Source organism: Anas acuta, chromosome W (genome assembly GCF_963932015.1).
Source record: "Anas acuta chromosome W, bAnaAcu1.1, whole genome shotgun sequence".
In the NCBI taxonomy this organism is placed as follows: domain Eukaryota; kingdom Metazoa; phylum Chordata; class Aves; order Anseriformes; family Anatidae; genus Anas; species Anas acuta.
Window position 1 is genome coordinate 18,829,331 of NC_089016.1, and position 20,882 is coordinate 18,850,212.

General features: G+C 44.6%; 3 protein-coding genes and 1 long non-coding RNA gene across 4 annotated transcripts in view; 2 read left to right on the plus strand and 2 right to left on the minus strand.

The window, feature by feature from the left end:
- The window catches only part of LOC137847016 (uncharacterized), a 257,368-nt gene that overhangs the window by 186,277 nt on the left and 50,209 nt on the right, over positions 1–20,882 (minus strand). The gene's annotated exons all lie outside the window — the stretch shown is intronic.
- LOC137847037 (uncharacterized) overlaps positions 1–20,882 on the plus strand; it is a 222,527-nt gene that overhangs the window by 118,256 nt on the left and 83,389 nt on the right. The window lies entirely within an intron of this gene.
- Positions 6,474–15,494, plus strand: LOC137846996 (uncharacterized). The gene is made up of 3 exons (XR_011090707.1): positions 6,474–7,143; positions 10,333–10,459; positions 15,310–15,494. It is a non-coding gene; the product is annotated as an uncharacterized lncRNA (long non-coding RNA).
- ATP5F1A (ATP synthase F1 subunit alpha) lies at positions 11,854–19,280 on the minus strand. Its single transcript, XM_068665178.1, has 12 exons — positions 19,127–19,280; positions 18,077–18,155; positions 16,839–17,008; positions 15,904–16,077; positions 15,664–15,830; positions 15,375–15,523; positions 14,313–14,464; positions 13,953–14,177; positions 13,739–13,846; positions 13,063–13,207; positions 12,716–12,866; positions 11,854–12,063 (listed from the first exon to the last, which is right to left on the minus strand). The coding sequence occupies exons 1-12, from the start codon at positions 19,184–19,186 to the stop codon at positions 11,982–11,984; spliced, it is 1,662 nt and encodes a 553-aa protein (XP_068521279.1). The 5' UTR covers positions 19,187–19,280; the 3' UTR covers positions 11,854–11,981.

A 20,882-nucleotide genomic window follows, 5' to 3' on the forward strand; every position in this document is an offset into this window, starting at 1 on the left:
TAAGTCCCACAGATAACAACGAATTAATGTTAACAGAATTGGACAAGCACAGTGGTGTGATGGAACCAGAACGAGCTTCAGTGTGTAATGATCCAACATCACTCACCATCTCTTCTGCCCTGAAAGACTGCTGGGACAGATGGAGCTCAAGGTCAATCACAGACTGAACAAACTTAGTGGAAATTTCATGTACTTATATGAAGGTGGTGATTAACTGGAATATATTGGAAAGTGTGGGGCCTAAGCATGACATAAATGGTATGGAATAAGGGGTGGATATTGTCCTGGTTTTGGCTAGGATAGAGTTAATTTCCTCCCCTTGGTGGATCCATGCTGATTACTCCTCATAACCTTCTTCTCTTCCACTTGCTTGGAGATGGCATCCAGAACAAGCTGTTCCATCACCTTTCCAGGGACAGAGGTGAGACTGACTGGCCTGTGGTTTCCCAGATCCTCCTTGCCCTTCCTGAAGACTGGAGTGACATTGGCTATCCTCCAGTCTTCAAGCACCTCTCCTGTTCTCCAGGACCTTTCAAAGATGATAGAGAGCGGTTTGGCGATCACCTCTGCTAATTCCCTCAGAACATATGAATGCATCCCACCGGGACCTATGGATTTGTGCGAGTGGATCCCACTCCGATGCTCCCAAACCACTCCCTTGTCAACAAGGGGGGAGATCTCCACTTCCCAGACTCTTTCTCCTCCCTCCAGGGTCCAGGAGTCCTGGGGGGGGGTCTTTGAAGCAAAGACCGAAGCAAAGAAGACATTCAGTATCTCCGCCTTCTCAGTGTCTCCCGTTACCAGGACACCCCCCTTGTTCAGCAGGGGACCCACATTATCTCTAGTCTTCCTCTTGTGAGGAATGTTTTAACAATTCCAATTCGTGTCCATAAATTCGTGTCCATAAAAAAATAAGTCTGTAATAATGTAATAATTCTGTTTGAATCCTGTCTGCCTCTGGGCCCTGCACTGGCAATTTAATTCTTGAACCACAGATGCAGTGTGCCCCAGTCTCCCCCTCATTCCAGTCAGTTTATCACGTCTTCAGAAAACACTCCTTAAATTTATGAACCTGTTTGCTTTTGTTATTCCTGACTTCTAGTTCTAACAGTTACAGTTTTTCTTTTCTGTCTTCTCTGTCGAGATTGATTTAACACTGCTATAGATGTTATGTAGATGACTGTGAATAGCTGGGAAAGAATGTTTTAATTGCTTGTGAATCGCCAACCTGTTTGGGAGTTTCAGAACAACTGATAATAACCGGTGACTGCTGGTGGCTGTTATGGGATCCTTGGTATCTGGCCAGGGGGGGCCAAGAGATTAAGAGGAAGAAAGAAGAAGCTGAAGGACGGTTGGGAGACAAGACCTGCGGAGAGTGTACAGAGAGTGTTCCATAAACTTGGAATAGTGCCGAGTAAGTACAAAGGGTGAGAGGAAGACTACGAGCCTTCAGCATGAAAGACCTCTAGAGACCCCCAGAGGAGACTGATGCGCATGCTCCAGTAGGAGGAACTGGACCCCGGAAGCTAATTATAATAATCTACTTTTTTAGAAGTAGTAATGAATATGTATTAGTCTAGGTGCATAAAAATCAGCTGCTTGATGTAACTGGTGTGCGTCCTGGTGGAGCGGAGACTCCCGGTGCACCCAGCGCTGTTTGCTTACCTCTATTCCTTTATATTCTTTCAATAAATCCTATTTTTTTTATTTAATCCTAATTTGAATCCTGAGCCATTTATAACACTCTTGCTGTTTACATACTTGAAAAAAACCTTCTTATTATCCTTTATCTCTTTTGCAAGCTTCATCTCTAGGTGGACTTTATCCTTCTCCGTCGCGTCCCTGCAGGCCCTGACAACACTTCTATACTCCTCCCAAGAGGACAGGCCCTTTTTCCACATTTCATAGACCTTCCTCTTCCTTTTGATCTTGTCGATGAGCTCCTTGCACATCCATGCATGTCTCCTGCCCCCCTTCCCCAATTTCCTACTCTTCAGGATGCACCAATCCTGAGCTTGGAGGAAGTGCTGTTTAAATGTTGTGCAGCTTGTCCTTGGGGACAATGCAGTCATTGGTCCCAGCCAACATGGGTTCATGAGGTCTAGGTCCTGCCTAAAAAATTAGATTTCCTTTTCTGGTAAGATCATCCATCTATCTAGTCGATCAAGGGAAACCAGCTGATATAATCTTTTTGGATTTCAGTAGAGTTTTTGACACAGTTTCCCATAAGATCCTACTGGATAAAATGTCCAGCATACAGTTAGACAAAAACATCATATGATGGGTGAATAATTGGCTGGCAGGCAGGTCTCAAATGGGTCCACATCAGGCAGGTAGCCAGGAGAAGGAGTACAGCCCATCAACTGATTCTTTTAGGTCTCCATTCTGTTCTTTCTCCACCACTCTTCTTCAATATTCTTAAATAAACTCTCACAGAGGCTCAGACAATATTGCTTGTTGGCTTGGCTCTGGCCAGTGGTGGGTCCCTTTGGAGCCATCTGAAACTGGCCCTTATTTAACATGGGGCAGCTTCTGGACTCTTCTCACAGAGGCCACCTCTGCAGCCCCCGCTATCAAAACCTGACCATGTAAACCCAATACAATCGGTTGAGATAAAGACAGTCTAATGGGACAGAAAAGGAAGTGAAATGATGATGATTATGATGATGATAACAATATTTATAAAAACTATAGGATGTACAAAACAAGTGACTCACAATGCAATTTCTCACCACCCGCTGACCGATGCCCAGCCCAGCCCCGAGCAATGGTCCCACCCTGGCAAGCCACCCCATATTAATTGTTCAGCATGATGTCATATGGTATGGAATATTCCTTTGGACAGGTTCTGTCCCCTACCAGCTCCTTATGCAACCCCAGTCCTCCTCACTGGCAAGGCGGTATGAGAAGCTGAAAAGTCCTTGGCTCTGTGTGAGCACTGCTCTGAAACAATTAAAACATCAGTGTGTTATCAGCATCATTCTCATCTTAAAACCAAAACACAGCCCCATACCAGATACTAGGAGGAAAATTAACTCTATCCTAGCCAAAACTAAGACAATATCCACCCCTTGCTCCATACCATCTACATCACGCTCAGGTCCCACACTTTCCAATACATCCCAATTAATCACCACTTTTCCTGTCAAAATGTATTTATATATACACATACACACAGATATAATTCTCTTAGTCTATGGGCTGTTCTTCTAAAATATCTGTTGAGTTCATTTAGTCCATGACTTTGGCTCTATCTGTCATAACAATCTTTAAGGGCAAAAGAGTGTGGTGTTGGATTGTTGCATGCTGAAGCCAGTTCCGATTCCATCTCTGCTGTGCTTGTCCAGTTATTACAATTAATTAATCTTTATCTTTGTGGCTCTTACTGTAATACCATTAATAAGGCATATAGTAACCATAATAGTATTAGTAATGACATAGAATCATAGAATACCCCGAGTTGGAAGGGACCCATAAGTATCATTGAGTCCAACTCCTAGCACCACACAGGTCTACCCAAAAATTCAGACCATGTGACTAAGTGCTTCTTAAACTCCGACAGGCTTGGTGCAGGGACTACTTCCCTGGGGAGCCTGTTCCAGTGTGCGACCACCCTCTCAGTGAAGAACCTCTTCCTGAAGTCTAGCCTAAACCTCCCCTGCCTCAGCACTGGTGACTATCACTGGTGACTAAAGAGAATAGATCAGCGCCTTCCCCCCCACTCCCCCTCATGTGGATGCGGTAGACCGCGATGAGGTCTCCCTTCAGCCTCCTCTTTTCCAGGCTAAACAGGCCAAGTGACCTCAGCCGCTCCTCATACATCTTCCCCTCTAGGCCCTTTACCATCTTTGTAGCCCTTTTCTGGACACTCTCCAACAGTTTAATGCCCTTTTTGTACTGTGGTGCCCAGAACTGCACACAGTACTCGAGGTGAGGCCGCACAAGCACAGAGTAGAGCGGGACAATCACTTCCCTCGACCGACTAGCGATGCTGTGCTTGATGCACCAGAGGATACTGTTGGCCTTCCTGGCTGGCAGGGCACACTGCTGGCTCATAGTCAACTTGCTGTCTACCACGACCCCCAGATCCCTCTCTTCTAGGCTACTCTCCAGCGTCTCATCGCCCAGTCTGTACGTGCAGCCAGGGTTGTCCCGTCCCAGGTGCAGGACCCGGCACTTGCTCTTATTGAACTTCATGCGGTTGGTGATCGCCCAGCTCTCCAGTCCGTCCAGATCTCTCTGCAAGGCCTTTCCACCCTCATCCAAGTCCACAACTCCTCCAAGTTTAGTTTCATCAGCAAATTATTTGCTTAAAACACCTTCTAGTCCTACATCCAAATCATTTATAAAGACATTATAGAGGATCGGCCCTAAAATGGAGCCTTGGGGGACCACACTGGTGACCATCCACCAGCCAGATGTGGCCCCATTTACCACAACCCTTTGAGCCCTGTCCGTCAGCCAACTGTTCACCCATCATATGATGTTTTTGTCTAACTGTATGCTGGACATTTTGTCCAGTAGGATCCTATGGGAAACCGTGTCAAAAGCCTTGCTGAAGTCCAAAAAGATCACATCAGCTGGTTTCCCTTGATCGACTAGACAGGTGATCTTATCATAAAAGGAAATCAGATTTGTTAGGCAGGACCTAACCCTCATGAACCCATGTTGGCTGGGACCAATAACTGCTTTGTCCCGCAAGGTCTGCTTCAATAACTTCAAGAATCATCTTCTCCATAATTTTACCAGGCACTGCCGTGAGACTGACAGGCCTGTAATTGCTAGGGTCTTCTTTCTTACCCTTCTTGAAAATTGGCACAACATTTGCCAGCTTCCAGTCTTCTGGGACCACTCCAGATTCCCAAGATCGTTGAAAAATAATTCAGGGAGGTCCCATGATGACACCAGCCAGCATTCTGAGCACCCTGGGATGAATCCCATCCGGACCCATGTACTTGTATGGATCCAGGTGGAGCAGCAAATCCCGCACACGTTCAGGGTTGGTTGGGAGTTTCTCATTCCCACTGTCATGGTCCTCCTGCTCAGGGCACCCTGGGTCCCGAAGCCCATCATCAGCGTTGAAGATGGAGGTGAAGAAGGCATTAAACATCTCTGCTTTGCCTGTGTCACTGTCTGTGAGGAGACCTTCCCCATCAAGTAGTGAACCTACGTTTTCTTTGGTCCTCCTTTTTCTGTTCACATATCTAAAAAAACTTTTTATTGTCTTTCACAGACCTGGCCAGCTTCAACTCTAATTGTGCTTTGGCTGCAAGAATTTTCTCCCTACAAATGTGAACAGCATCCCTGTATTCCAGTCTGCCTCTGGGCCCTGCACTGGCAATTTAATTCTTGAACCACAGATGCAGTGTGTCCCAGTCTCCCCCTCATTCTAGTCAATTTATCATGTCCTCAGAAAATACTCCTCAAATTTATGAACCTGTTTGCTTTTGTTATTCCAAACTTCTATTTCTAACAGTTACAGCCTTTTTTTTGTCTTCTTCGAGATTAACTTAACACTGCTATAGGTGTGACTGTCCCTGTGAATGGCTGGTGAGGAATGTTTTAATAAGAAAGCTCTTTGTGTTTGTATGAAGTCTTTGATGACTGGGGGTTTCAGAACAACTGATAACAACTAGTGACTGTTATGGGATACTATGCAGGCCTCTGATATCTGGCCAGGTGGACAAGAGATTAAGAAGAAGAAAAAAGAAGCTGAAGGATGGCTAGGAGAAAAGACCTGCAGGGGATGCTGTGTAAACTTGACACGGTGCCAAGGAGTACAAAGGGGAAGGACAAGAAAAAAAACTTGGAGAGGAAGACTACGAGCCTTCAGCATGAAAGACCCCTAGAGACCCCCAGAGGGACCACCGGAGACTGATGCGCATGCTCCAGTAGGAGGGACTGGACCCCAGAAGCTAATTATAATAACCTATTTTTTTTAGCAGTAGTAATGAATATGTATTAGTCTAGGAGCATAAAACTCAGCTACTTGATGTAACTGACGAAGACAAGAGTCGTAAGTGTTTGCGGATACCGTTTGGTTGGGATCCGGACGAAGACGACGGAGTCGTAAGTGTTTCCGGATACCGTTCGGTTGGGTAAAGGTGCGGTTGCCAGTGTTTGTGTGTGAGAGTGTAACTGAGACTTCTAAAGTCAGCGTGGAGGTCTTTTTGTTTTCTCACCGGTTCTAATCTCCTGTGGGGGGGCTTGGCCGGTGAAGGGAGTGATTCTATAGAAGTGGTTCCTATAGAATTCAGGGATACGTGGGTGGGTGATAGGTCCTAAACCCCCTGCAAGACACTCTCACTGGGGGCAACCAAGGGCTGTGGGAATTGCCACAAGTAAAATTACCAGATGGGTCAGATAAAATCGAAGACCAAGGACCAGGAAGGGAGCAAATTACCAGATATACCACCAGAAAGTCCATTATGAATAATTATTAGAAATTGGAACAATAGGGGCCCCAGAAAATGAAACAGTAAATTAAAAATGATCCAGTATTATATGATAGAATGACCTAAAGAACCCTTAAGACCCCATGTATATTGATCCACGGAGGACGGGGTCTGTCAGGCTTTGAACATTAATAGTAGAATACCTGTGGATCCGGAAAAGAGCAAGCTGAAACATTGGAATTAGAAATTAGAGAGCAATTGATTAAGAATGAATATGTGCTACATTTGTGCCTGTGCTGCACTTATACCACCAGATAACAGGAGCCTCTCGGACCCTGAGAACCAGATCAAAAACAACCTCATGGTTCGGACTTTAATCAAGGGGTCTGAGATAAGGAGGACTGTTCACAAAGGGACAGGTTATGCATATGTATAGGAATGTTCATGTATATGTAACTCTTTACTAAAGCAAGTTGCCACGTTAGGTGTACACGACTTTGGTGGGACTACCCGCCCCGTGCTGCACGGAACTGAGTAAACATACCTACTTTACAATCTTACTGATTGTGGAGTCAGCTTTCTGTGAGTCATTTTGGTGAGCCAGGCAGGAGACACTCTGCTCGGCTGCGGGATCGGCTGCGGCGCGGACACCCCTAGGTGCACCCTGAGTGTTTTGCTCGGAGGGGACTCCACTCTCAGCTGCTCACCGCAGGAGCAGGCAAAGATCTCCTGAAGCTGCAGACAAACGGTATGTTTTCGGCTGCTGGAAGGATACTAACTGGAGTGTTAATAATTGTATGTGTTTTTAAATGTCCAGGTATTTTGTGTTGAAAGTATTTGTGTAAGTGTAAGGGTTTAAAACAAAGTGTTACAAATCACTTCATGAGGAACAATACTTGTTTGGTTGGTTATCATTCTAAATTATATTCCTGTGGTATGAATGAGATGTGCTAGAGGCCTCTGTGTGCGATTGTGCTGTGTGAGTGAGACGCAGCGTCGCTGCAAAGCGAGTGCAGAGTTCCGATCCGTGGTTCCGTACTCTCCACAATGGGAGTGGGCTGAGACGAATGAAGTGCGTGACAGACTGAAAAGAAGTGCTGTTTTATCCAAGTTTTGAGTGGTGATGCTTCCTGCAACATATGAGGCCCGAACAGGCTGAGGCCTGAACAGGCTGAGACCTGGACTCACTGAGACCCAGACTCGCTGAGACCTGAACAGGCCGAGAGCCTGGAGCGGCACCGGGAGACCCAAGGCACTACGGAGGGGACTACCGCTGGACGGAGAGAGCCCTGAGAGAGACACTGCAGAGCCACAGATGGCTCTGAGAGACACAGAGTAGACCTGACAGAAGCCGGAACACCTGAGAGACATTGAGAAACTCCATGCACCGACCCAGACAAAGGACTCGCGGGGAGACGCAGGACGTCCGAGATCGAGTTGCTACGGGAGACCAGAGGCGTCAGTGGACAATGGCAGCCGACCCTCACCTTGTGGCGAGTCGGCACAGATCAGAGGGGCGGACATCAGGACCCTGCAGCCTGTCTGACGTAACCATGGAGGCAGCAGCGGCTGTGCTGCTTCACTCTAGCATTCTGTTTATAAGAGGTTTATCTTGAAATGCAAAAAAGACTATTCGATCCCAGATCGGTGTTATAACTATTACTAATGACGACTTAGCTCTATTGCAGGGCAGGAGTGCAGAGACGCAGATTACACTGCCAAATGACCACCGGCAGGCTCTTTCACAAATAGCTTCTAAGGTTGCAGCTGGCACTGCCTGCAGCCGTATAGCAGACGTTACACTCTCTTTCCTAACTAGTAATCATGTGTCTCATCCATTTGTGGTGAATGGTCAGTGGCAAAAAGAAAAGGGGGAGAGTAAGGGGCGACAAAGACAGAAATGGTACCAGGAGGATGCCACTGACAGCACGGGTAATAGGAGTTGTATAAGTGACACAGGTGATGGTGCGGGGTGGCGGCGGGCGCTGCCGCGCTGCGGGGCACTCTGCCTGCTGCTCGCCCTCGCCTGACTGTGCACTGCTGCCGACGGTGCTAGAGCAAAATGTGAAGACTGCTCAGATGGCAGTGATGAGAGTGCTTGTGTGAAGAAGACGTGCTGAATCTGACTTTGTGTGCAACAGTGGTCAGTGTGTGCCAAACAGATGGCAGTGTGATGGGGATCCAGACTGTGAAGATGGGTCTGATGAGAGTGCTGAGCTGTGTCATATGAGAACAGTGTCATGGAAATGTAATGGTGAAAAAGACTGTGACAGTGCAGAAGATGAAGAGAATTGTGGCAATGTGACTTGTAGTGCAGCAGGGTTCACATGCAGTAGTGGACAATGTATTTCCAAAAGCGTTGTCTGCAACGGTCAAGGTGACTGCTCCGACCACTCGGATGAATCTTTGGAGCAGTGTGGCCGCCAGCCTGCACCTCCGGTGAAGTGTTCTGTGAGTGAGGTGCAGTGCGGCTCAGGTGAATGTATCTATAAAAAGTGGTGATGTGACAGAGATCCTGATTGCAAGGATGGAAGTGATGAAATTAACTGCCCTTCTCAGACCTGCAGGCCAGACCAGTTCAGGTGTGAAGATGGGAACTGTGTCCACGGAAGAAGGCAGTGCAGTGGTGCGAGAGACTGTCTGGATGGCACTGATGAAGCAAACTGTAACAATGTTATTCAGTGCTCTGGACCTGGCAAATTCAAGTGCAGAAGTGGAGAATGCATAGATATCAATAAAGTGTGTAATCAGCAGAGAGACTGCAAGGACTGGGGTGATGAGCCCCTGAAGGAATGCAACATAAATGAATGTGACTGTCCAGCTGGGAAACTGTGGAGATACTGATGAATGCCAAAACCCTGGTACCTGTAGTCAAATCTGTATCAACCTAAAAGGTGGCTACAAATGTGAATGTAGCCGTGGCTATCAGATGAATCCTGCTACAGGAACCTGGAAAGGGCCATAAGGCAAAGCAAATTACATAACCGTTGCTTAACTTGTCAGAAGATAAAAAAAAGAAAGTGTTTCAACAAGCAGCCACGGGAAGGAAGAATCACTGAACCCTCGATGTGAGGGACTGTACCTTGTTTTACTTACTACTGAAACAGCTGTGAGAACCGCAGAAAGGGACCCACGCATCCAGAATAAATGGACCAGTAACTACTGAAACTTGGAGGGTTGAGTCTGCTCCTGGGAAACTGAAACTCAAGCTAAGGAAGAACTAATATTCTGGCAAAGAGGCTCTGCATGAATTAAGGATGCCAAATAAAGGGGACAAGCCTGAAGGGAGGAAAGGGAGAAGGCAAGACCGGGGCAGGACCCTCCACTGTGGTGTGTATGGTCTACCGAGGGAGGCAACCCCTATGGGTATTGACTGCCGAGTGAGAGGGCCTCGACCGGACTTCTCCCACACTAAGGTCAGGTTGTCCTGAGAAAATAACATAAGAACCCTTTTTTAAACCTATATAAAATTGTGATTCGTTTTCCAGGAGCTGGATCACCCTGACAGGCCAAACAGTAACACAAGCCTGAATCAACCCTGAAAGCGGGCCCAACCCCTTGATTGAAGGCATTTGCCTATTATGATCCAGCTACACGGGCAGAAGACAGATCCTGGGGCTATAGGACCCCAGTATATATGCTTAATAGAATAATTAGGTTGCTAGCTGTAATATAAATAGTTATAAATAAAACCGGAGATGCACTTGGATTAATTGCAAAGCAAGATACCAAGATGAGAACTGCTTTGTATCAAAATCGCTTAGCTTTGGATTATTTACTAGCACAAGAAGGAGAAGTCTGTGGAAAATTTAGCTTTAGTAATTGCTGTTTAAAGATTGATGAAAAAGGTGTTTCTTCCTCGTAGCTGGTAGAATGTTATGTTCTGGTTTAGGATGAGAAGAATGCTAATAATATGCTGATGTTTTAATTGTTACAGAGCAGTGCTTACACCAAGCCAAGGATGTTTCAGCTTCTCATTGTCCTGCCAGGGGGCAGGCTGGGGGTGCAAGGCTGGAAGGAGGTCCGGACTACTCCGCGTTAGGCTGGGCATCAGTCAGCAGGTGGTGAGCAATTGCATTGTGCATCACTTGTTTCGTACACATTATTACTAGTAGTACTATTATCATCACTGTTGTCATTATTATTATTATTATTTTCTTGTTTTTATCTCAACTCACAGGCTTCACTTTCCCATTTCCCTCTCCCATCGCAGAGAAGGAGGGGGAAAGGTGAGCGAGGGGCTGTGTGTTGTTTAGCTGCCCGCTGGGTTAAACCACAACAGAAAGAAAAGCTGTAAATGAACTTGTAAAGGAAATTAGAAAATTGGCCCACGTCCCAGCACAAACCTGGAGGGATATGGAATAGGATTTATTTTCATGGCTGCCTGGTGGACCATGGGTTAAGAGTGTTATTGCTATTGTTACGTGGTGTAATGATGTTATTGTTTACACCTTGTATGATACCTTGCCTTACATTATTAATAGACCGGGTTATAAATAGTACATTGGTAATGACTTCATTAAAAAAGGAAGGGGATATGTCAATTATGATGCTTAAGAATTGGACCCTCCAAGAACAGACTGATGAAATCCAGTTATTAACAACAGAAGAGACATGAATTGGGGATATTAAAAAGAAGATAAGGGATTGTGAGGAATGTTTTAACAATTTGTGTCAATAAAGAACAGTCCACTTGCTTCCCGCTTACCAACCGATCCATTAACAAATGTCAGCAGAGCTAAATCATGCTTGAAGCCAAGGATGAAGCCAAACTTTTCCATTTCAGTTACATGCTCTAACACTGGGACCTTGTACCTCACATCATCTCCATTTAGTGTACGAAGGAGAGAGTCAGGAATGGAACAGAGTCAGGAATGGAACAGATGCTTTGATATTCAGTCTTCCTACAAACCAGTTGTGACTGAAGCTTATTGACAGAACTACAGCAAACCACAGAGGAAGGTAGTATTTAAATCCCTCACAGTTAATGTAACAGCTAAATGTGCAAGTGTCCTGAGACACAGGGACAATCAGTTCTGAAAGAATACATCTTCTGAAAGCCAGGCACCAGGAGCATGACTTCGCAGTTCTAAGAAATAGTCTGTCACAGTATTAGACTGTGAGAGGATAAGAATACTGTGAGGTATTAACTACCACCCATGCCAAGACAGCTTGACAACTTCCACAGGTGTATGCCTTCCTGTGACATCAGCTGACTAGCAAAAACAATGAAAGCAACAAGAGCAACCTTCAGTTGTCACGATAGGAACTGCAGTCAGCCACAAAATCCCATCACTACCCCTCCCAGGTTTTATACAGGCGGTTTGATCTACTCAACAGTCAAACGTACCCTGTTTTTTCAGAGTTCCTTTAGCAAGCATTTGTCCAGGGAAGTTGTGCACGTGTGTAGTTAAAGTAGCTAGTCAAAAGGACAGTAATTGAGAACAGAATATCCAAGTCTTTTTACATGGAAACTTTTATTCTCAGTGAGATCTGTACATTCAAATCTCGCATACTTTGAAGTCTTCAATGGAGCTGGAGCACGTGAGCACAAAAAACACCTCATCTGTTTGAATGGTTAAGAGTTTATGCCTCAAAAGTAGCCAGGAAATTTGTGACTATTTCCTTCAACCTCACTTCTGTCTGGTCAGAGATCTTCCCTTCGGTCCTGTTGAAGGAGAGTTCAATTAAGCTTCTGACACAGAAATGAATGTACAGTTAATTCCCAAGTAAAAAAAAAAAAACAAAACAAAAAAAACAACATACATACACTTTAGTAACACAACATCCCTTCTCCTCAAGAAGAGTTAGTCCTGTTAAGAACTAAGGTTTATCAACAAATACTCTCAGAACAGAGCCTTGCTGAATTGGGTACAGCTACGCCACAGAGGTGGAATGCACAGATCTGACTCAGGACAAAGCAAGCTAGAACCAGGTCACAGGACAAGACCATGAAAATACTCAAATCCCAACAGTCAGCTCAGTAACAAGGCAGCAAGCAGCACTTCGTCTACAGTAGTCTAATAACTCAGCTATCAAAATCATGCCAGCTCACTGCTTGAACTGATTTCAATTTCTGATTACAGGACAAGCATGCAAATAGGTTCATTTTAAGCATCAGCTGGATTTCTTGAGTAAAAACTGCAGACAAGATGCTGAGCTCTGGATAACAGCACAAGGACAGCAAGCAGGCTGATTTAACCTCCAGTCAGAGGCAGCAGAAGGCCTGATGTTCAAGGATACACTAGCTTCACAGTTCAGTGACCTTTATCTGTGCTCCAGCTCTCACCCCTGGGATGAGCTAAGATGAATTATTATACCTGATCGTGGAGAGGAGGGTCTGGTGCTGGCTCAGTACATGAGCTAGGAAAGCACTCTCAAATTTAGTGATTTTGCTGGGCTCCAGCTTGTCCAAGTGACCTCTTACACCTGCATAGATAACTGCAACCTGTTCCTCAATAGCCATGGGAACTGCATGAAAGAAAACATTCGTACTATTAGCAACTCTTGTGTCAGGATACATCAGTATCAGTCTCTCTGAAGATCAGCTGTATTTATGCAAGTCAAGCCTGCATTTACAATACCCAAAGGATATCTTCATGCTGCCACAAAGACCAACGCAACAGACTAAGAGGGAATGCAGGCACATTACACCCAAGACACTCACCGTACTGTCCTTGTTTAAGGAGCTCTGTCAGACGCACACCACGATTCAGCAACTGCTGTGTGGCAGCATCCAGATCAGACCCAAACTGAGCGAAGGCAGCTACTTCACGGTACTGAGCCAATTCCAGCTTCATGGTACCTGCCACCTACAATAACAGGTGAGGTCACACTGAGTTTCCCTAGTTTTTAAATGAATCTAGTTGTCTGTGGGTCATCTTCAGCTGACAGTTGTCACAAGTCAGCTAAATAGGTGATTAATCATATTTCTAAGAAATCCCACACTGTCTGGCCATAACTTGTTATTCCTCCCTGAAAGTATCACAATTGATACATCTAACTTGTATCTGGATTAAAAAGTGTAGCATTAAGAGAGCATTCTCTGTATCCAACTACATCAGCATAATTAAACTGACTATTTTTGACTGGTTTTGACTAGTCAAACATCTCTACACAGATACTCTTCCCTCCAGTCCCCATGCCCTGCTTCCTGCCAGCATGTGATAGAAATACCACAGATCACACAAGTTTGTTCTTTGAGAATTTTCTGAAGTTATTTCATAATACCAAGGAATTCAGAACTTAATTCCCTTTGTATTCATGACTCTGTAAAGAGTGAAATGGGTTGGATAGCTTGAACACTACTCATGTGATGACAGAAGCTATCATTCCATGCTTACTTGCTTCATAGCCCTGGTCTGAGCAGCAGAACCCACACGGGACACAGACAGACCAACGTTGATAGCTGGACGGATACCTTTGTAGAACAGCTCGGTTTCCAAGAAGATCTACAGGAGAGATTTGTTTTATTATCCTGGTTAGAAGCTCAGAAGCCTCCTTCAGACATGCCAGTACATCTGTGTAACTTACCGGCAGACAAAGAGTAAGCCCTACCTGTCCATCAGTGATAGAGATGACATTAGTTGGAATGTAAGCAGACACATCACCAGCCTGAGTTTCAATGACAGGCAGGGCAGTCAGAGAGCCACCTCCAAAGGAATCATTCATTTTGGCTGCTCTCTCCAGCAGGCGGGAGTGCAGGTAGAACACATCACCTGGGTAGGCTTCACGACCAGGTGGACGGCGCAGCAGCAGAGACATTTGACGGTAGGCAACAGCCTATGCAGAAGCATAAAGAAAGCTCTCAGATTTCAGTAGCTCATTTAAAATTTGGATTTTTTTAAGCCTAAGGTGATCTTACAGCTATAAGCATCAATGCTCAACTATGAGGCCTATAAAGCAATGTTTCCTGACCTGCTTGGATAAGTCATCATAGATGATCAATGCATGCTTTCCGCTGTCTCTGAAGTATTCCCCCATGGAGCAGCCTGAATAGGGAGCCAGATACTGAAGGGGTGCAGCATCAGATGCTGTGGCAGACACCACAATAGTGTACTTCATGGCATCTGGAAAGAATTTGAGAGACTTGTCACCTTAAGTACATTACCTTATCATGCCAGTAATCAGCAAATGCAACACGTATACCAAGTGCTAGTTGCTGAAGTAAACTCAGGCAGTATCACTAGTTACAGGAAAGAACAACAGATATTAACCTATCATTTAGCTTGACTAACTCAGGAAATTTCAAGAACAAGTTTATAGCAGCTATTGTCTAACACTCACAGATTATTTTTCATTTAAAGTAAGGCTTAAGCTTTGACTAAGACACCCTTGGGCTCTAGAGGAGAGGGATCTGGAAGTCTGATTTCTTAGCTTTTACAAGAAGGCACTACACTGCTTCACAGTCAAAAACAAATTGCCACTAAAATACCTTTTTTCCCCTACTGGGTATGATTCTGCTTGACCAGCAGGTAAGAGGTAAGGTGCTTAATTTCTTCTAAGCTCTGTTATATATGCAGCTTTTTTGTCAGACAAAAAACTGTTTCTGAAGTTTCTATCACATAATGGATTATGTTTGGGCAGTAAAGTCTCTTCACCAAACTTTAAATTGTCATTCACACTGACTTGTGCACAAATGAAGCAAACGCTAAGTCCATAAAAATACTTGTGGGCCACAGCTTATAATCAGGCCTGCCTGACTGTCAAGAGGAAACTCCCCCAACTCTGATGAAAAAAACATGAAGGATAATGTTTTTAGAAGCAATTCAACAGTTTCAGGGCATCATACTACTTTTCTAATCCAATGAAGTAAAAGTGTCCCATCCCTGAAAATGGCTGTAAAAACTTGTCCAGAAAAACAAGTAGTTTTTTCATCTATTAAGAAAATAATTTTGTCTGTACTTTCAATTAGGAGATTTCATAACATTATAAGAACAGGATGCCCTCATTTGCCAGGCTGATGACTGACATCTGTACCTGCATCTGTGAGCCTCTTCACCAGCTGCGCAACAGTAGATCTCTTCTGACCAATGGCAACGTAGATACAGTACAGCTTCTTTTTCTCATCTGTTCCATCATTAAATCGTTTCTGGTTGATTATCGTGTCAATTGCAATTGATGTTTTCCTGTACAACACACAGTTTGGTTAAGTTAAGCTACCCATTGTCCTCCCAACCTCCACCCAGCTGCATTCAGGTTCATGCAGTAGAGCACGCTGCATTCAAGTCTATTTATAGAAACATTTTTCTTTGGGCATTTAACTTACCCAGTCTGCCTGTCACCAATGATCAGCTCACGCTGTCCACGGCCAATTGGCACCAAACTGTCCACAGCCTTAATACCAGTCTGCATAGGTTCCCGCACAGAGATTCTGGGAATGATGCCAGGGGCCTTTAAGCCAACTCTTCTACGTGTCTTAGATGTAATAGGACCCTTAAAAGAGAAAAAAACCCTGTTGCAGTCTGCATCACACAGGAGAAAGCTTAATGCTTAGCATTACACTGACCTTCCCATCAATGGGATTGCCTAGCGCATCTACTACACGGCCCAGCAGCTCTTCCCCAACAGGAACATCCACAATGGCACCAGTCCTCTTCACGACATCCCCTTCCTTGATCAATCTGTCATTACCAAACACGACAACACCAACATTGTCGGGCTCCAAGTTCAAGGACATTCCCTATGACAAAGATCATGCTAACATGAGAAAAGTGATACCAATATCTATGGTAAATTTTTGATGCAATTAGTCTCCAGCATGAAATATGGGACACCGTCAACAATTATCAATGTTCTGCTTACATCAAAATCCTAGAATATCCTAAGCTCGAAGGGACCCACAAGGATCGAGTCCAACGCACTTATCTTCTCCCATACTGGTGACAGAACCTGCCTAAGCCTTCAGTTTACTACATAATTATACTTGCAGCAATCATTCCTCTCCCAAATAAAACCAGAAAGGATAAGTAGGCTTCAAATACATTTCTCTTACCAAGGAATTAACAATGGAACTGGCTTATCTGCCTCAGGCAAGCCAGAGCATTAACAATGCTGGAAGAGATGCTGCAGTTGTCTCAAGGAACAGTCAGCTTTTTAACTCTAGTCTACCCTTAGGACTAGCAGAATCACAGAAGCCTCCCTAAAACCAAAGAAAATAAAATCCTGTGCCAAATTAGCTCTTTACACTTCCTAGAGGAAAGTAAATAAAGCTCAAGTGTTGGCCAAGAACAAGATAATGATACCAAAAGCAAAGTATTACAAATTCAAAGAATATTTGCTTTCTGTAGTATTTGACTAGTAGTCAACTAGTTACTACACATAAACATTACAATGAAGTCTGTAAAGTCTCCATATGGTAAGTCCATACACAGTCTCAGATTCTCCTTTAAAAAGTCATCTGTTCATTTCAATGATAAATGAACTGCTTTAGTAAAAGCTCACCTTCAGCCCAGAAGAAAACTCAACCATTTCTTCTGCTTGGACATTTCTTAGGCCATACACACGGGCAATACCATCACCAATTGAGAGCACGCGGCCAGTCTCCTCAAGTTCAGCAGAGGTATCAGCTCCCAAAATACGTTCCTCAAGAATAGAGGATACTTCAGCAGTGCCTAAAAGATATTTCAAACCAGACTTAGCAAATTAAGGCTTACTGAATTTATACTGTGCCTATCTTTAATTCACAAGCCAAGGTACCCTCTTCCAGGTATACCATAAGTTCTAGCAGGGAATGTTTTTCCTTACATATGCTGCAGAAGGTAAGTAACAGTTTCTGTGCTTGCAGCCACTAAAAGCAGTTTCAGCTCATCACTGAACCAACATCAATCAAAACACTGATGGCTGTTTAGTTTTGTCATTGATTTCCTTCATTACGTCCTACACTGTTAGCAATCCCTCCGTCTGGAGGGCCATTAGACTTCACTCAGAAAGCACAGACATTCCCTCTCTGCAGGCAGTGCATTTACTTAGACTAGACCCATGAAAACATCAACTCATTTGTAACCCAGCGTATTCTAAAGGCACTTAATATGTTCACAGAACAAACTGCTCAATATAAGCTATAACCATGTATTTTCTATCTTCCTCCAAATTGGCAGTATGCCTCCAACAACTTTTTATTTCCTCAGCTAGGAAACAGTAAGCAACATAGTGAAACTTATTTCCTAGTAATACCTTTACTTAGCTTAAACCACATCAAAAATCATACACCAACTGCTACCAAAGCACAGCTATGCAGTGCTGCTGCCTTCTTAAGATGATAGCAGCACATGAGTTATCATAATTAAGGACACAAGGTCAAACTCAAGCAGGCAAGAGAAAGCCATCCTTTCCCTAATGTTGCCAACAAGCAGACAGGAAATTGGATTTGAGTAATTTTTCAGATAATTCTGTAGGACTGAAAGACTGAATTGGATATTTGGGAGGCAAATAAGCTGAGTAAGCCAGCTGACGTGACCACTCCATTGGTTTGGACATGCTTTGAACAATTATTAAAGTTAAGTCTGACAGACACAACCGCGTAACTAACATTTCACTTCCCAACACTAGCAATACATAAGCATCCTCAAATGTTTTGTCAGCTGACACATGCACCTCACACTTCAAGTTCAAATTACCTTGCCTGACTGATCAAGGTCTTAAGCAGTACTCCTATAATAAAGGCCTTTTTTCTGACTCACCGGTTTTCTGGAAACATGTTTTAGAAGCATGAATGTTTCTTGTAGCAACAACTGCTGCACCCAGGGTGTTTCTGGAAACCTAAAATAAGTAATTGTTTCAATAAGCACAGCCTCTTTGATCACACAAAATATTTTAAAGAGAAACTACATTAAATATATAGCCTCATACTGAGAAATTTTAACATCTCCATTTTGAATTGAACATCAAAGCTCTGTATTCACAGTTACAAAACTGAATCCAACATGAATAAACAACCACAAATACTAAGAGACTGCAGTAAATCACTTGCTGCATTTTTTTGCATAGCTCTTGTGTTACAGTCACCACCACAGCATTGCAGCAGCTCCCCCTCTCATCTGCCACCATTCCCCACAGCATCAAGAGGTCAGTGAAGACCTCGTGCATCTGCACAAGGGGAAAAAATAAGGTTATGTCTTCTGAGGACTGACCTTTCCTAGTAAAGTCTAAGGGCAACATTTATGAAGCACGGCTAAAATATATATGATTACACAAAAAAAAAAAAAAAAAAAAAAAAAAAAAAAGTTATGATAATGGATGTATTAAACAGCTGTTATATACCCTGAAGCTCACAGTGCAGTTCCACAGCAGTATTAACACAGTTTCTCTGAAATCCCATGAAGGCCTCTGCATTCACCTCCACAAGGGACACAGGCTGGAGAGGGACCCTGACAGCTCCGTGCACCCTTCGTGGTGCCCCCCAGCAGGGCTACACACCGCAAACCCCACAGCCCCAACAGCACGCAGCCACTTGCCCCCCCAGGCCAATTTTCACCTTCAGCGAAGGGCACGGCGCCCCCTACCCCCCGTCCCCATTCCCCAAAACAACATATCCCCAGCAGGGCCGGGTGCTGAGGCGATCCCCCCTCACCCCCACCCCATACCAGACCCCCAGGGACCGCATGCTGACCCCCAGCCGAGCTGAGGAGGCCGCGGCCGCTCAATATCACCGCGGCCCCCAAGATGGCGGCAGCCGCCTTTCCCTCAGCCCTCCTCAGGCGCCCACTGGGCGAAGGAGAAAGCAAACTCACCAGGCTAGCATACCGCAGCAAGGAGTGGGCGACGGTAGCAGCCAGACGAGTTGAGAGCATGGTGGTAGCGCCTGAAACAGACAGGATGAAGCTACCAATCCCACTCTATCTCCACAAAATGGCGGCGCCGCGCTCCGCCCCGATGGGTGGTGAGGCCACACCTGGGGTGGAGAGAGGGCTCGGAGCACGCCTCCGGCCACTCAGCCTTTCTTGTGCGTGCTTGACAACTTAAAGCGAGACATATTCTTCAAAAGGAATGGAAAATGGATTGTTTGTTACCTTTCCTGATTGTACATGTGTATAGGCATACTTGCGTTTAGTATGTAAAGCAATGTTCTGTATATTTAGAATGTTTCATGTTTGTGTGTGCGTGTTAGTGGAGCATAGACTCCCCGCACACCCAGCGCTGTTTATTTGCCTTTTATACCTTTTAGAAATATTTACTTTATAAATATTACAAAATTCAGATTGAATTCAGACCTCATTTATAACACGTACAATCAGGAAAGGTAACAATCCTTTAAGTTCCATGATTTCTTAAACTCGAGTACGCATATACATATGTAAAATCAGAAAAGGTAACAAACAATCCTCTAAGTTCCATAACTTAACAGTCTCCATTTTCCATTCCCTTTTCTTGATTATATACAAGTCTCTATTTTCCATTCCTTTTGAACAATATGTCTCGCTTTAAGTTGTCAAGCAGCTGTCCTTCTTTAGGGACAGTGTTAATTACAGTCCCTGTCTCCCTTCCTGGAGTGACTGCTGCTGCCACTGGTTCAATATTAGGATTATAGGGAGCATAATTTGGATCCTTCTCTGAAAAAGGAATCTTCTTGTTTACACATAAATTTAAAGCCTGAATTTTCATCAGACCCATATTTTGGCCAAAATACTGCTGTTTCCTTAATTGGTTCTTTTGTCCAGACTGATACACAATATTTAACCTTTTTACAATCTCCTCTAATTTTGGGATTATGTTTCCAATTTCTTATCATTCTTCAGGAAGAACTATTGGTAGGCACTCCCCCAGGGATATCTCCCTGTCCCCTGGAACTCATATTTCCCATTTTTCCTAGCCCTCGTCAGTATGTTGCTACAGAAATTTCCCTTCTACAGTGTACCACACACTAACATTCCAATTCTGGAAAATGGGGGTGTACTGCCAAGCACTTCCCCGTGCAAGGATTACCGTACACCAAATTTCCCTGGTGTAGTGTCAGCACTTCCCTGTGTGAGGGCTTACCATACACCAAATTTCCCAAGACTCTTCACACAGAGTCTCACCCGACCCCCAAGGCAATACTTAATATTTCTTACCTTGGTCTGTGCACAGAGTTACCGGATCGATTCTTAAAAACCTGGAGTGCCTACTTCTTCCTTTCCCCACTACTTCACGGATCCTGCCTCTTTAACCAGTCTCGGGCCCTCTGTCAGCTTTCCGCAGAACCGCCACTCGTCGATGCACAGGACCGCTGAAATCAGCGGGGCATGCCTTCCTGCTGCTGCGGCGGTGGAGCTCCCCAGTGGGTGACTGGCTTCCGGACAAGCCCCCAAATTGTGAGAAACACTCTGTACCCAATAACTTAGGCTCAGGCGAGGATCTCAGTGAAGTAGCAATTTATTCGCGATTGCAAGGGCGGGCGCCCCACAAGCAGGAGAGAGCGCATCTACTAGTTCCAAAACACAGCTTATATACTTTTTGATGACAGGACCCTCCCCTGTTTCCTCACTGAGTGGGTAATCCAGGTTCACA

What these genes read in the sequence shown, in the direction of transcription:
- ATP5F1A (XM_068665178.1), bottom strand. Translation starts at nt 19,186, where the DNA reads ATGCTCTCAACTCGTCTGGCTGCTACCGTCGCCCACTCCTTGCTGCGG. An exon ending in AGACCAGGGCTATGAAGCAA is followed by an intron (nt 13,208 to 13,738) that starts GTAAGCATGGAA and finishes CTGTTATTGTAG; the next exon opens with GTGGCAGGTACCATGAAGCT. An exon ending in ACCCTCCTCTCCACGATCAG is followed by an intron (nt 12,064 to 12,715) that starts GTATAATAATTC and finishes CTCCTTCAACAG; the next exon opens with GACCGAAGGGAAGATCTCTG.